The sequence below is a fragment of the Maniola hyperantus genome, chromosome 12 (assembly GCF_902806685.2).
Source record: "Maniola hyperantus chromosome 12, iAphHyp1.2, whole genome shotgun sequence".
Lineage (NCBI taxonomy): Eukaryota > Metazoa > Arthropoda > Insecta > Lepidoptera > Nymphalidae > Maniola > Maniola hyperantus.
In genome coordinates this window covers 2,828,011-2,844,089 of record NC_048547.1, presented here as the reverse complement: position 1 = coordinate 2,844,089, position 16,079 = coordinate 2,828,011, and the positions used below count along the sequence as shown (strand labels likewise).

The 16,079-nt window shown below is 41.2% G+C and overlaps 1 protein-coding gene across 4 annotated transcripts; it reads right to left on the bottom strand.

Moving 5' to 3' along the window:
• Positions 1-263: 263 nt before the first annotated feature.
• Positions 264-15,862, bottom strand: ash2 (Set1/Ash2 histone methyltransferase complex subunit ash2). Of its 4 annotated transcripts, XM_034974296.2 has the most exons (10): positions 15,599-15,862; positions 15,305-15,483; positions 13,884-14,031; positions 13,369-13,565; positions 6,028-6,239; positions 4,868-5,045; positions 4,508-4,664; positions 4,231-4,354; positions 3,416-3,670; positions 264-3,041 (listed from the first exon to the last, which is right to left on the bottom strand). In XM_034974296.2, exons 1-10 carry the CDS (start codon positions 15,739-15,741, stop codon positions 2,937-2,939), a joined length of 1,698 nt encoding a protein of 565 aa, XP_034830187.1. In that variant the 5' UTR covers positions 15,742-15,862; the 3' UTR covers positions 264-2,936. The 4 variants fall into 4 exon arrangements, with proteins under 4 accessions (XP_034830187.1, XP_069358309.1, XP_034830190.1 ...); XM_069502208.1 differs by lacking the exons at positions 13,369-13,565; positions 13,884-14,031; positions 15,305-15,483; positions 15,599-15,862 and adding an exon at positions 10,209-10,242; XM_034974299.2 differs by lacking the exons at positions 13,369-13,565; positions 13,884-14,031; positions 15,305-15,483; positions 15,599-15,862 and adding an exon at positions 9,707-9,990.
• Positions 15,863-16,079: the final 217 nt, after the last annotated feature.

The following is a 16,079-nucleotide window of genomic DNA, read 5'->3' as shown; positions in this document are numbered from 1 at the left end:
TGTTGAAATATGGCGAGTCCTTTGTCAAAATTTACACTTACATATATGGTCCGTACAAAATGACTCCTCACGCGCCATTTTAACTCTACGGGTCAACTGTCACGTCAAAAGTACAGTTCGCCTTTAAAATCGACTAAACTCGTACTTTTGACATGAAATTTTACAGTTAAAATGGCACGTGAAGAGTTAAATAGGCGTAATATTTCATTTTTGTAGAAAGCTAGACAGCCTATCAACAACCTTGTTAAAAATAAAACTTTTGTTCTGTTGTCATGTGTTTTATTGTACTTGTGCATATAAACACCAATTTTTATAATAATTGCATAAATTCAATCTATACATTACATTGACATTGATGAAAAACATTTGATTCTTAGATTTTGTTATACTTACATAATACATGCAGCATGCTTAAAGCATATTGTGCTGTTCTCAAGTTACTGTAAAAACTTGAACTATGTTAAATCCTAGGATTTTATTGTAAAACCTAAGATTTACCAAATCTTAATGGTAAAAACTAATCTACAAAGTGAATGCCACTGTTAATGTCCTAAATTAACAATTATCACAGAACTTCGGATTTAAACCATAAATACTTGGTAAATCTTACATGGTGCTGCAGAATCCTAGGATTTACTTTAGTTCAAGCTTTTAAAGTAGCACTTACATTTAAAATATAACTGGCAAAATTTATTAGTAACATCTACCATAAAATAGCTTTACCACACTTAGTTAAATGTCGTTTGCACATCATTAAACCTTAAATAGAAGACCTATGTAATTTTTCGTCAAAAATGGGAAAGCAATTTTATACATGACATGACATACTTTTTTTACAATATAATGAGACTAGATACATAGTATCTAATTAATTACAATACCAGCTGGCAATATACATAATAACAATTTGTAATATTATACTGATTAGTTTATTAAAAATTGAGTTAGTTGAAAAAACAAAAAGTTTCACTTTCCTAGATAATTTTGATACCTCTAACTGAAATGGATGGCCAGACCCATTAGCACAGCATCAACGACTTCTAAGTCTTGTCACTCCAAGCAATAAAGGGGTTTGAATATTTTTGTATGGTTCCTGACCTGCCTATAGTACTCGACAGGTCGGGGTGGGGAAACCCCGCACACCCGCACAGCCCCCGCCTCAACTCGTTGCGCGATAGCTCGGGTGACGTGCGGGGCGTCCCTCCACCCCATACCCCGATTGCCATCTCGACCTGTCGCGTACTATACATGTCCGCCATTTTCTCGTTTTTCTTCTCAAAATAGCGGCCACGCATGAAACCTATATTAATCAATAGCTGACATCAATACAAACAAGTATTGTATGAGACAAAATCTTCTAAGTGTCACATTTCCAAGTTCCATTTTTAAGTTGTCTTTTTTAGGGGTCCGTACCCGAAAGCTGCCGACGTGGGGACCTTATTACTAAGACTCCACTGTCCGTCCGTCCGTCCGTTCGTCCGTCTGTCAGTGGGCTGTATCTCGTGAACCGTTATAGGTAGAATTTTCACAGAATGTTGCCGCTATGACAACAAACAATATGGATTTTAAAATGCACAGCACGAATCACTGTCCACTCCAGTCCGCCCATGTTAAGACACCGCCGGCCGATGTTAGTTGTATCAGAGGTTGAACGTGTCCAGCTGCAGCTTGCGCTCGTTCTCAGTGAGCTTCAGGGTTCCATATATTTAATCGAATGCACAGCACGAATTACTGTCCACTCCAGTCCGCCCATGTTTAGACACCGCCGGCCGGTGTTAGTTGTATCAGAGGTTGAACATGTCCAGCCGCAGCTTGCCCTCGTTCTCGGTGAGCTTCAGGGTTCCATATATTTAATCGAATGCACAGCACGAATCACTGTCCACTCCAGTCCGCCCATGTTTAGACACCGCCGGCCGATGTTTGTTGTATCAGAGGTTGAACGTGTCCAGCTGCAGCTTGCCCTCGTTCTCGGTGAGCTACAGGGTTCCATATATTTAATCGAATGCACAGCACGAATTACTGTCCACTCCAGTCCGCCCATGTTTAGACACCGCCGGCCGGTGTTAGTTGTATCAGAGGTTGAACATGTCCAGCCGCAGCTTGCCCTCGTTCTCGGTGAGCTTCAGGGTTCCATATATTTAATCGAATGCCCAGCACGAATCACTGTCCACTCCAGTCCGCCCATGTTTAGACACCGCCGGCCGATGTTTGTTGTATCAGGGGTTGAACGTGTCCAGCTGCAGCTTGCCCTCGTTCTCGGTAAGCTACAGGGTTCCATATATTTAATCGAATGCACAGCACGAATTACTGTCCACTCCAGTCCGCCCATGTTTAGACACCGCCGGCCGGTGTTAGTTGTATCAGAGGTTGAACATGTCCAGCCGCAGCTTGCTCTCGTTCTCGGTGAGCTTCAGGGTTCCATATATTTAATCGAATGCACAGCACGAATCACTGTCCACTCCAGTCCGCCCATGTTTAGACACCGCCGGCCGATGTTTGTTGTATCAGAGGTTGAACGTGTCCAGATGCAGCTTGCCCTCGTTCTCGGTGAGCTACAGGGTTCCATATATTTAATCGAATGCACAGCACGAATCACTGTCGACTCGAGTCCGCCCATGTTTAGACACCGCCGGCCGATGTTAGTTGTATCAGAGGTTGAACATGTGCAGTCGCAGCTTGCCCTCGTTCTCAGTGAGCTACAGGGTTCCATATATCTAATCGAATGCACAGCACGAATCACTGTCCACTCCAGTCCGCCCATGTTTAGACACCGTCGGCCAGTGTTAGTTGTATCAGAGGTTGAACGTGTCCAGCTGCAGCTTGCGCTCGTTCTCAGTGAGCTTCAGGGTTCCATATATTTAATCGAATGCACAGCACGAATCACTGTCCACTCCAGTCCGCCCATGTTTAGACACCGTCGGCCGGTGTTAGTTGTATCAGAGGTTGAACGTGTCCAGCCGCAGCTTGCCCTCGTTCTCGGTGAGGTACAGCAGGTCCGCCATCGTCTGCTCACAGATCGCTTCCTCTGCCTTTTCTGACATCTAGAAAACGAAAAGCTTAATTCAAAACCAGCTTTTGCCAAGATTGGTTGAACCATATTAATAAATACACAGGTACCTATACATTTTTTTACCTCACTCGTTTTAATATTTTTTTAGCTAGCCTTATCATCCGAATCATGCCTGCATGGAATGGTGCTAAGAATGCTGGCTGCATTTCCACGTTGGACAGCCAGGCTGTAAAATCAGGTGAAAAAGCAGGTTAAATCAAAGGGGAGGATGTGATATCGCGACATCCTCTCAGGAGCTGGAGTTTTGAAGGTGACAGATGGTGTGGTGGTGTTTCAAGGCGCTGCACAGGTAGGATGATGAGTACCAAGAGTCCAGACGGTGCGGTGGGTTTTGCGGGATCTTACCGGGCGGTAGTTGTAGTCCGTGTTGGGCGGCAGCTTGAAGTTGGGCCCGAAGTTGACGCTGACCGTGCTGTTGCGGTGCAGCGACACGGCGGGGAAGTAGCAGCCCTGGAACACGTCCGCGAACGCTTCGCCCTGGCAAATGCCGTTCTTGAAGTAAAGGATCTTGCTGCCCGTTAGAGGCTTCAGGTTGTTAAGCGACTCCTGTATGTTGTCCTTGTCTTCGTAGTAGAGGTGGCTCTTGAACTTGACTAGAGGCTGGACAAGACGAATTCCAATTTCATAAGCACAGTGTAAATACATGCAGTGAGACGACGCCTTCTATGTTTGCGGACGAGCCGGTTTACGGTCGTGGCATCTACTCTGTAACTATTAGAGCTCACGTCATAATATTATGATTGTGGGTAGGTAACTTTTAAATTATATCTGGCATCGAGAATTATTATTTACTAGCTTATGCTCGCGACTTCGTTCGCGTGGACTACAAAATTTCAAAACCCTATTTCACCCCCTTAGGAGTTGAATTTTCAAAAATCCTTTCTTAGCGGATGCCTACGTCATAATAGCTATCTGCATGCCAAATTTCAGCCCGATCCGTCCAGTAGTTTGAGCTGTGCTTTGATAGATCAGACAGTCAGTCAGTCAGTCAGTCAGTCAGTCAGTCACCTTTTCCTTTTATATATTTAGATTACTAACAAATGAATTCAATTATGGTGAGGGGAGATGGGGAAGGAGGAGGGTGATGGGAGACGCTAGAATGGAGGTGGGAAGGAGGTTACCAGTTATTACTAGTAATTTGTGAATTTGTGTGAACTCACTCGGTCTTTGTAAGTGCTGGGTGTATATTTGGTGTGGACACTGTCCGGCATCACGATCAGGAAGCCGAGAGTATCGCCCTCGCCGTAGCCCGCGCTGTAGTGCTTGCCGCGAGACTCGTGGAACCTGGACGCAGACAACCGAGCTATAAACACTTCAGTAACCCATCAGGCTTCGTTCAGGGAGTGTGTGGCCAAATGAAACTTATGCTGATATATGAATGTTTATGCAGAGAGCTGGCATCTCAACAACACCACCCAGTGGACAAGACGAACTCACCTAGTGCCTTTCCGACTGCGCCAGGAGTAGCCGAACTTGTCGTAGCCCAGCGGCGCCTGTAGGTTGGCGTAGCGGCGGCCCCAGCCCAGCCGCGTGGCCGCGCCCTCGGGCATCTCCTCCACCGTGGCTTCCCAGTACCACGTACCGCGGGACACACCTGCCGATAGAGCAGAGTTATTTGAAATGACCTTCTGCTTCACACTGGTAGCACGATACGAAGTATAAATAGATTTGATTTTTGGTTGTATTTTCTAATTACCTTATCATATTTTGAGCTACTGGTCAGTCTTAGCACGTAGACAAAACTTGCGAAGCGGGGCAAAGTATAGCCATCCCATTCACACCTTAGCCACAACTTACCATGCGTAGCGCGCACCATGCAATATCCTTTGTCCCCGGTGACGGCGAGCCTATCTTCCGAGATCTTCAACTGAGGCGCGCGGTCGTGCAACGCGAGCAGCACTATCCCGGGGCAAAGCGATCGGTATAACCAGCCCGGGATCGGCTTGCCGCTCCATTCATTGCTTTCGTCAAACTCCTGAGAACAAATCGAAATGCGCAAATTGTAGAACTCTTTTTATTCTTATCACGGCCCATATTATAACTATCCATTACAAATGCGAAAGTGTGCTTTGTTTGTTGGTTTGTCCTTCAATTACGTCCCAAGCAACGGAGTAACGGATTGGCGTTATTTTTTGCATTTTTAAAGACCTGGAGAGTGACATAGGCTATTTTTTATCCCGGAAAATCAAAGTTTCCACGGGATTTAAAAAACCTAAATCCACGCAGACCAAGTTGCGGGCATGATTTTTTGCATGGGTATAATTAAAGACCTGGAGAGTGATATAGGCTACTTTTATCCCGGAAAAATCCAAAAGTTTCCACGGAATTTAAAAAACCTAAATCGGACGCGGACAAAGTCGCGGGTATCAGATAGTGTTCAAATGTTTGGTGAAATATTATTATGGGTACCGACTACCAAGCATAAACTCTTCTCAATCCTGATGCTGCACCCGAATGAAGCTGGACCGGATTAGCTAGTTAAACATAAACGCAAACTGCTTCTGAACGATTTTGCTATCAACAAAACCAGCCAAGTGCGACTCAGACTCACGCACCGAGGGTTCCGTGCTACAGTCGTATTTTTTCGACATTTTGTACGATAAATCAAAAACTATTTAGCATAAATAAAAATCTGTTTTAGAATGTACAGGTAAATCCCTTTCATACTTGTATAGTAATCTTACTTTGAAAGTTGAAAAATGAAAATACTTACTAATTATTTTGTTCATGACGAAATTTTAATTATTTTTTTCATTTCAAACTACAAATTCACGGTCTTCGAATTTTTCCCCTTACGTGTGCTATAAGACCTACCTACCTGCGAAATTTCATTATTCTAGGTCAACAGGAAGTACTCTAGGTTTCTTGACAGACAGACAACGAAGTGATCTTATAAGGGTTCCATTTTTCTTTTTGAGGTACGGGACCCTAAAAACATTCAAGAAATGCAAAGTTACCTGTCTAAACGGTGCATGGGGGTCGGGCTCCGCCAGTATGTACCGATAGCCGTCCTTATTGAACGGGTGCTCGGTAGGATAGCCGTGCGAAGGTAGCTTCAACGCGCCCAAGTCCGCCGAGCGGCCCTTCTTGCCCACGGGCGCGCTAGCTTCCACGCCCACCGCTGGGCGCCGTTTGCCTTGACGTCCTTTTACATTGCCTCCCAGTTGGACTGCAACAATGTAGTATGACGTACAACACACGTCACGAAAGTTGACGAGCCAAACTTCTTTTAAACAAGTTATTATTAGGTACAAAATCAGTCAAATACGAGTCAGACTCGTACATGAAGTGTTCCGTACCATCGTCGTGCAAGAAATAACACTTTATTTTTTAACTAGCTGATGCCCGCGACTTCGTTCGCGTTGTTTTAGGTGTTTAAAAATCCCGTGGGAACTCGTTGATTTTCAGGGATAAAAAGTAGCCTATATGTCACTCTCCCAGGTCTGTGTCTATACCCATGCAAAAATCACGTTAATCCGTTGCTCGGTTGCGACGTGATTGAAGGACAAACCAACAAACAACCACACTTTCGCATTTATAATAAGGGTACTGATAATTTTCGTGGCGGCCATTTTGAAATCTTTATTATTTGTTGTTATAGCGACACATTCGGTGAAAATTTCAACTATCTATTACAGTTCACGAGATATAGCCCGCTGACAGACAGACGGACGGTCAGCGGTGGCCTAGTAATAGGGTCCCGTTGGCACCCTTCGGGTGTGGAACCCTGACCCTGGAAAAATATTAATAGGAAAATCAAGTTGGGCTAAGATACAGTATGTTTACAATTTGGCAGTCTCATCGCTATACAGTGGTCTCTTCTAGGCAATGATCTTTCTCTGAGAAGTACGTATATAGTCTGGGGACATTTAATTTAAATGCATAATTCCTACTTCACAGACAATATTAAATATCGCTCACCAACCTAGTCCTAAGCTGATTAGGTATACAACTGCTTTGGTCTCCACGAATCGTACAGTACGCAGCCGAAAGTAACGTACATCGACCTTTAGACGGAGAGATCAAAATTTGTAGAGCACTGTCTCTTTCGTTGACACCGACAAAACGTCATATAGGTATGAGTGACAGAGACAACGCTCTACAAAGCCGAAATTTCATTCTAAAGGCCGATGTACATTACTTTTGGCCGTGTACTGTAGATTTGCGTCTGAGCTCTAAAATGTAACTAAATCGCCCAAAACCTACCTTAAAATTGTTTTTGTACATTTTACGACTAGATTATGGTGAGACTAGCTTATGCTCTGACTTTGTCCACGTTGACTACACAAATTTCAAACCCCTATTTTACCCCCTTAGGGGCTGAATTTTCAAAATCCTTTCTCAGCGGATGTCTACGTCATAATAGCCTGCATGCCAAAATTCAAACCGATCCGGTTGATAGATCAGTCGGTCAGTCAGCTTTTCCTTTTATATCTCTATCTATACCTAATATAAAAATGAATCACCAAATGTGTTGCTCTACGCAAATCTCGAGAGCCGCTGAACCGATTTCGCTAATTCTTTTTTTATAATATTCCTTGAAGAACGAGGATGGTTCTTACGGAGAGAAAAATTTGAATCGACTGTTAGACGGAACGAAGTTCGCCAGGGCAGCTAGTAGGTATTATATAGAAGCAAAGAACATAAGAAGACTAAAGATAAAATAGATTTTACCACAGGATTTTGCATACCGTTGGGACACTTGAACCTCGATGAATGGAAAGGGTTGATCATGATAAGATAATAGATAACACTAAAATAATATTATAGCAGAGGAGGTACTTTTCATGCAGACCACTTTCTTTGAAGCACAAAAAAGTGAATATTGAAAATAACATTCTGACAATTCAAAAAAATATCTGCTTTTATTTATTTTTTATAAAAAAAATAAGACATATAAAAAGTTTTAAGTTCATTCGCCCCGAAATTAAAAACATGTTTACAATTTTTTCAGTTACCTAGTAAGTAGCTAACTAGGCTATTGCTGGCTACGTAATAAAAACCTACTCGTCGTGTGATAAAAACCGGCCAAGTGCGAGTCAATCTCGCGCAATGAGGGTTCCGTACTACAGTCGTATTTTTTCGACATTTTGCACGATAATTCAAAAACTATGATGTATAAAAATAAATAAAAATCTGTTTTAGAATGCACAGGTGAAGCTCTTTCATATGATACCCCACTTGATATGGTTATCTTACTTCGAAAATTGAAAATACATATTTTTAGTTCATGACCACAATTTAATTTTTTTTGTGTGATGTAACGACAAATTCACGGTTTTCGGATTTTTCCCCTAATGTCTGCTATAAGACCTACATACCTGCCAAATTTTATGATTCTAGGTCAACGGGAAGTACCCTGTAGGTTTCTTAACAGACCGACAGATAGATAGACAGACAACAAAGTGATCGTATAAGGGTTCCGTTTTTCTTTTGAGGTACGGAACCCTACAAATGGCTCTATATGTTCCAAATCCTCGATTCCAATCCTATACATATTATAGTCTGCGACAGGTTGAGGTGGCAATCGAGGTATGAGGCAGGGGGGCACCCCGCACGCCCACACGTCGCGAGCGCTTGCCCGCACCGGGTTAGCGCGGGGGCTTTGCGGGTGTGCGTCTCGACCTGTCGCGTACTATACATAAGTAGACCGTAGGTACTTCAATATTGATAAGTCGTTACTCGTTACGTAACTTCTGTTTCTTCAATAAATAGATAATGTACCTTTTAAGAGTACAAAGTACACTCTGTAGTAAGGAAACCCCACTAATTTTAACGGACTAGCAATTTCGTAAAATGTAACGAAAAACATTTTGCTTTAGACGAAACATGTAGTTTTGTACCTAGGTAGGTACTTTGGTTTATAGCTACATATAGCCATTATCTGAATTCTCTAGATTCTAGAATTTGAAATACCTATCTAAGTATAGTACGCGACAGTTCGAGATGGCAATCAGGATGCGGGATAGCGCGGGTGAAGTGCGATTGTGCGGCCCTCTCCCACCTCATACCCCGAATGCCATCTCGACTTGTCCCGTAAAAGCTGGTTAGTGTATTTGCAGTATTTCGCTCCATATTTTATGTCTATTGTGCTAGATTTTAAGCCACCGCTCAGTTTACATACTCATCAATTTGTTAGCCGACCTCAATGCAAAAATTATAGCTCTCATCATAATAACGTGCTAAAATAATCAGTGAATTCCAATTAAAGATAGCTTCCATTGATAATGAACTCCTGTTAAACATAAAACCGTAATACTGTTCGCAATTTGCATACATTATAAATTCATAGGACAATTAAATTGTATAAAGCTGGCTCGCTTCGTACCAAACAACTTATATTAAAAAATATAAAATAATTATAAAAATAAAACTTACAATCCATGTTGGCTACTTATAGACACAACGCCAAACGTTTACAAATTCATAGTGTAACGATAAGATAACGTATTGGTCCGCGTCCCAAATACAACATAATGCGCTGGGAACTAATCTATCGGAAGCGTTTACCCATAGTTTTCCTGTGCGGCCGTGATAAAGAACTTAAATCGAGTGCATACGTATACTGGATAGTGTATACGAGTGTACAAGTGGGTTTTTTAACGGGTAACGAAAATAAAGTTTTCCAAAACTCACCAGCCATGAAGTTCAAGGTTGTAAATAATATGGAATCGATAGAGAAATCGCGGTGCGACGCGACGCTGCCCATGTGAGAGTTAAAGTCAGAATAGAGAATAACTTACACACGGACGCCACGCTCGCAACCGTGTGTATACGTGTTTACAAACACGAGCGCGTACAGAACAATGTCATTATTGAATACGATCTAGAATTTGTGTCGCAGCAACTGCGGAGCGTTACCACTTACGCCGTTTTTAATAAAACGAGATGTTATCAACTAACTAGTTGGACTTCTTCCCGGCTGAGTGTATGCGACGAGCTACGTCGCTCGATTCATGCGCATTATGACGTACAATAAGTGAATGGTATATAATTAAACGTGGCTCACTATTAATAAATATTATAAGTGTATAAACTCATAAGATTTGTTGAGATTTTATCTTCTTATAATTGAAATGGTGCCCGTATTTGATCAGATTATGTTTTAACTTTTAACTACTAGATGGGGTTCAAATACCTTTTGGCCCAAATCGCATATTTGGTCACCTTCATGGCTTGAATGGTCTATTCTGAACTGGCTTTAATATGTTTTCCATGGTATGTATGTAAACCTCAGAATCAGATTCTGTATTCTGAGATGTAAACTATAAGCACAGAGTACAGTACGTAGGTAGGTATAGCACTGAAGTTTCGATCGCCTAACAATGTTGGCAACCTCATTATAATCCGACTAGCGCAAGTTATAGGCGGAGAGCGTTTTATTAGAAATAATATTTTACTATATTTGATCTTAACTATTGATTAATTTACATTTTAAGGAAATAAATACAATTATCGACACACCAAATTACAGTCATGAGTACACGAAAAGTATACATAAGTTTTGTGCATAAGTACATAAATATTATATTTTTAATTTGTCCATTTGAACGTGATTTAAACCATTGAGACTTCTTTCTTCTAAAGTATTGAAAAATCTCTATTACGCGTACTACACTTATATGTCACTAGCTTATGCTCGCAACTTCGTCCGCGTAGACCACACAAGCAAACCCCTATTTCACCACCTTAGGGGTTGAATTTTCAAAAAAACTTTCTTAGCAGATGCCTGCGCGTGACGTGTACCTACGTTTCAATATTGCAATCTGTACGTTTCATTTTTTGCCGACAAAAAAATCAGTCACCGATTGTCGGACGTGGGCGGAGCACTTTTTGCCGACAAGAAATTGGTTGGTCCCAATTGTCTGACGTGGGCGGTCGCGGTGGTCCTTAATCGTGAAACGACCGTTGCTCAGGGAGTTTGTGTGCAAACAGCGTATGTACGTTTTGTATAACGGACGGCCACAGGCCACTTCGTATCGCATTTTCAGTTTTCGTGAATCACGAAAACGAATCGAATACGAATGACTCCAGATACGCCCACAGAATTTTTAATGTTTTATCTGACACGGTACTATTACCAGAGTACCGTGTCTTCAAAAATACACTGCGTATAGACGAATCACATCTTCAAGCATTGTCTAATTTGAAACTAATGACCGACTCGGTATATGAATGCAATACTAATTAACTCTAAACCGCGGTTTACAATCAAAAAGTGCCATCTATCGAGACATTATAAAACGGTACATTTTATTGTTGATTTATAAATCAACAATAAAATGTAAATTGTAATTTTATTTTTGATTTATTTTACAATAAAATTCTATAATTCCACGCTTGGTACGTACTTATAACAATCAGTTCGCTGAGTTTGACTTATTTTACCTATCAAACAATAAATTTAAAAAGGAATTAAGAAACTATCATCGTAAAACAAAAAAAAAAAGTAGCTAACATCTAAATATGCATGCAATCATACACTCCCATTTACACACACACACACATGCACACACGCTCACACATACTCATAAGCACACACTCACACACGCATACACACACACATACAATCATACACACACTGTTGTAATTTTATTTTATTATTGTATATACCTACATTTATTCTAACTCTATTCTGTTAAAATAGTTTAATTATAATTTTAAGTAATCTCTTTTGGCCTTCTGTTATACCTAGATTTAAATTTAAATAATAATTATGTATTTACGCTGTTGATTACTTTCAAATAAACAAAATAAAAAAATAAAGTACCGTACATACACCTCAGCGGGATAGCACCGCTTCAATACAGACCACCAAACGGGCGTCGTCTACCTCGCGAGCTTCTGCGGTCACCCACACCAGCACAACGTGCTGAAGAAGATGACGATGAGGACGACGCAAGCTTTACCGGCTTACCCCTGTGCAAAACGATGAGCCCATCGCCTACAGTACGGGGGCCCTGGACCCAACACACGACCGAGACCTCAAGGCCCTAAGCCAAGAAGGCAGGCCTTAGCCGACAACGGCGTAAAGGATGTTACCGGGGAAGCATTCTTCCCCGCGCCACACCCGGACAAGGAGGCCATTCATCAAGGCCCGTACCCCCCGTCTTGGCCTACATCAAACGGAGAAGGCCCCGCTGCAATAGAAGGTTTCTGAAAGGCAAAACCTTCGACGATTTCTAGTACTATTAATTTACTACGCAGCATTGCATAAGAAAGATCAGAATCAGTCAGCGGGCAATGGTTTCTCTACGTGATCTAATCAGAAATGAGGAGATCCGTAGGAGAACTAGAGTAACCGACATGGCTCAACGGGTTGCGAAGCTGAAGTGGCAATGGGCAGGATACATAGTTCGAACAACCGATAAACGTTGGGGTGCTGAAATGGCAACCAGAAAGCGCAGCGTTGGCAGACCTCCACTAGGTGGACAGACGACATTAATCGCGTCGCAGGGAGCCGCTGGATTCAGGCGGCGAAAGATCATGGCGTGTGGAAGTCTTTTCAAGAGACCTATGTACAACAGTGGACGTCTATCGGTTGATTTTTTTGTAATTCAGATACGAGTCAGCCCTTGACTGCAATCTCACCTGGTGGTAAGTGATGATGTAGTCTAAGATGGAAGCGGACTAACCTGGAAGGGGTATGGCAGTTTTTATTAAACCCACGCCCTTTTGGTTTCTACAAGGCATAATACCGGAACGCTAAATCACTTGGCGGCGGTAGGGTGGTAACTAGCCACGGCCGAAGCCTCCCACAAGAGAATGATGATGATGCAGCATTGCATTAGTTTGAATCATGTGTGGGTCAGTTTGTACATACATCGATTTTTTCGAGGTTTCTAGACCGATTTGCAATTTTTTTTAATCAACAGTAGAAGTTTCCTTGGTGGTCCTGTACAAATTTCTGGATCCAAATCTTTAATCCTGATGCTGCAGGGTTACTGCCCGCCTAAGTTATCAAGATTCAGGCAGTGTTCATAGTGAATTAATATTGTAGCTACCAAGCAACAACTTCACCTAAATATTATAAAGAAGGAAAAGGCGACTGACTGACTGACTGACCTATCAACGCACAACTCCAACTACTGGACGGATTGGGCTAAAATTTGGCATGCAGATAGCTATTATGACATAGGCAACCGCTACGTAAGGATTTTCGAAAATTCAAGCCCTAAGGGGGTGAAATAGGGGTTTGAAATTTGTGTAGTCCACGCGGACGAAGTCACGAGCATAAGCTAGTTCTTTTATATGACCACCACTGTATGTATTACTTATTAAAAGCATTAATAACTTACCAGTGGCAATTCCCATGTCCGTGACCTTCAGTTGTCCCTGCTTGATCATGGCTTCGTAGTTGGGCTTGATGCACGTCAGCTCAGTGTTGAAGAGTCCAAACATAGGCCCCTGACTTGTATCCTCTTCATAGCTGAAGAGTATCTGGATGTCTTTGATGAGGGCTCGCTGGACTGTCGCGTACCAGGATTGGGTGACCCTGCAATATTTCTTAGCTGAGTAATATGTAAAGCTGTGTCCAATATTAGTATGGATAGATGATGATATTTGATACCTGCGAATTCGTTCGCGCAGTTTTAACTCTGATTATCCGAAAGACTAACACTAAAGGAGCATTCCCAACTATGGGCAAACACAACAGACTGCAGGCAAGCCAAAGAAGCTTTCCCCAACATAGACAAACGGCAAACAAACAATTAGTATTTTCAATTTTCCAAGTAAGATAATTATATCAAGTCCCACGGAACCCTAAAAAAAGTAGTAGGTGTACCAAGACATGTTGTGTGTGACAAGTTACCTTCTAGGCATAGTAGTCATAGCCTCCCAGTACTGGTCAATATATGGAATAATGTCTCTATCCTTACTGAACATGTTCTTGTTGCTGCCCTCTTTACAACTTTCCTGTTTCAAGTTTGCTATCGCTGTTAGACACATTTGCGGAAACGCTACAACAAAAATAATTTAAATTAAAAACCGGCCAAGTGCGAATCAGACTCGCGCACTGAGGGTTCCGTAGTACAACCGTATTTTATCGACATTTTGCAACGATAAATCAAAAACTACTTACTAGATCTCGTTCAAACTAATTTTCAGTGGAAGTTTGCATGGTAATGTATACATCATATATTGTTTTTAGTTTTATCACTCTCTTATTTTAGAAGTTACAGGGGGGGGGAGGGGGCACACATTTTACCACGTTGGAAGTGTCTCTCGCGCAAAATAATCAGTTTAGAACAAAATGATATTGGAAAACTTAATATCATTTTTGAAGACCTATCCATAGATACCCCACATATGGGTTTGATGAAAAAAAAATTTTTGAGTTTTAGTTCTAAGTATGGGGAACCCCAAAATTTATTGTCTTTTTTCTATATTTGTGTAAAAATCTTAATGCGGATCACAGAATACATCTACTTACCAAGTTTCAACAGTATAGCTCTTATAGTTTCGGAAAAAAGTGGCTGTGACATACACACACACAGACAGACAGACATGACCAATCTATAAGGGTTCCGTTTTTTGCCATTCGGCTACGGAACCCAAAAAACTAGCAAGTGCAAGTGCAAGTCGGACTCACACACAAATGGCTCCGTACCATTGTGCAAGAAATAAAACCTTTTAATTATTTGTGATATAACTACAAATTCAGTTTTCAGATTTTTCCCATAGGTACTTATTGATTCCCTTGATGGTTCTTAAGAGACACAAAAGACAGACAGACAGTCACACAACAAAGTGATCCTATAAACCTCAATGGCTCAATGGTTAAAGGAGCGAACTGAAACCACAAAAAAGGCTGCTGGTTCAAATTCCACCCGTTGCACTATCGTCGTACCTACTCCTAGCACAAGCTTTACACTCAATTGGAGGAAAACGGAATATTAGTCAGCAACTTGACTAATATTCTTTTTTTTTTTAAAGAGGCCTTATAGAATCAATTCACATCTGTCATATAAAAAGGATCCTTTTTATAGTATAAGGGATTCTTTTTAGGGTTCTGCACCTCAAAAGGAACCTTTAAAGGATCACTTTGTTTTCTGTCTGTCATGGGGAATCAAAACCTATGGGGTACTTCCCTGTTCTGCCAACCGGTTTAATGAATAATCCCTCACCCATCATACCTCAGTGACCACACAAGAATGGTCTACTAAAACATAGACGGACTGTATGAAGTAGGTATCTCATTAGGCTGTGATATTAAATTACAGTTAAACTTACGAGCTTGATTCTTCTTAAATGTTTCCAAACCAGTTGGTGAACAGTTCTTGCATATGAAGAGATAGTTGGTCATGAAAGGAACCAGTTTACCCAACTGGTATCCTATACACGACTCATGGTACCATCTATTGCACGAAGCGCATAACAACTCCACTATGTTGAGATTACGATCTTTGCCACTAATGAAAAAAAATCAATTTTTAAAATAGGTACCAGTAATGAAGTACCTAATAGAAAAAAATGTTGAAAACATTATTATTAACATTATTATCAAGTTATTATAAATTAAAATACCAATAACAATGGCCCTGTGACTCCCCAGGCTGTTTGTTTTTATTTTTATCCGCATTTTCCCCCGCTTTTTGAGATTCTTGACTGTTGGAGGCAATATCCATATCGACACTTTTCTTTGCAGACTCCATATGTGTAGACGTCATTTTGGGTTAAACAGCTACGTTGTAACAAATAAGCATTATGTTCACTTAATATTTAGCATAATATCGTCAAGCTAATATAAAATAATTCACGAAAAGATTACGATCGACATTGTTGTAAACCTTGCATCACAGAGTACATTATATATACTGGTATAGAGACGACAGCTAATCTTTCGTAGTGGCGCCATCTGTTTCTAATTGCAATAACTATTGTATGTAATTTATTTTTAATTTTTTCCGGCCTTGGATACTAGTTTTTTAAGGTCAACTATATAGCTATACGTATAACAGGTATAACACGTGTGCAGGTTTGATTCATATATTATTTTTTATAGGTA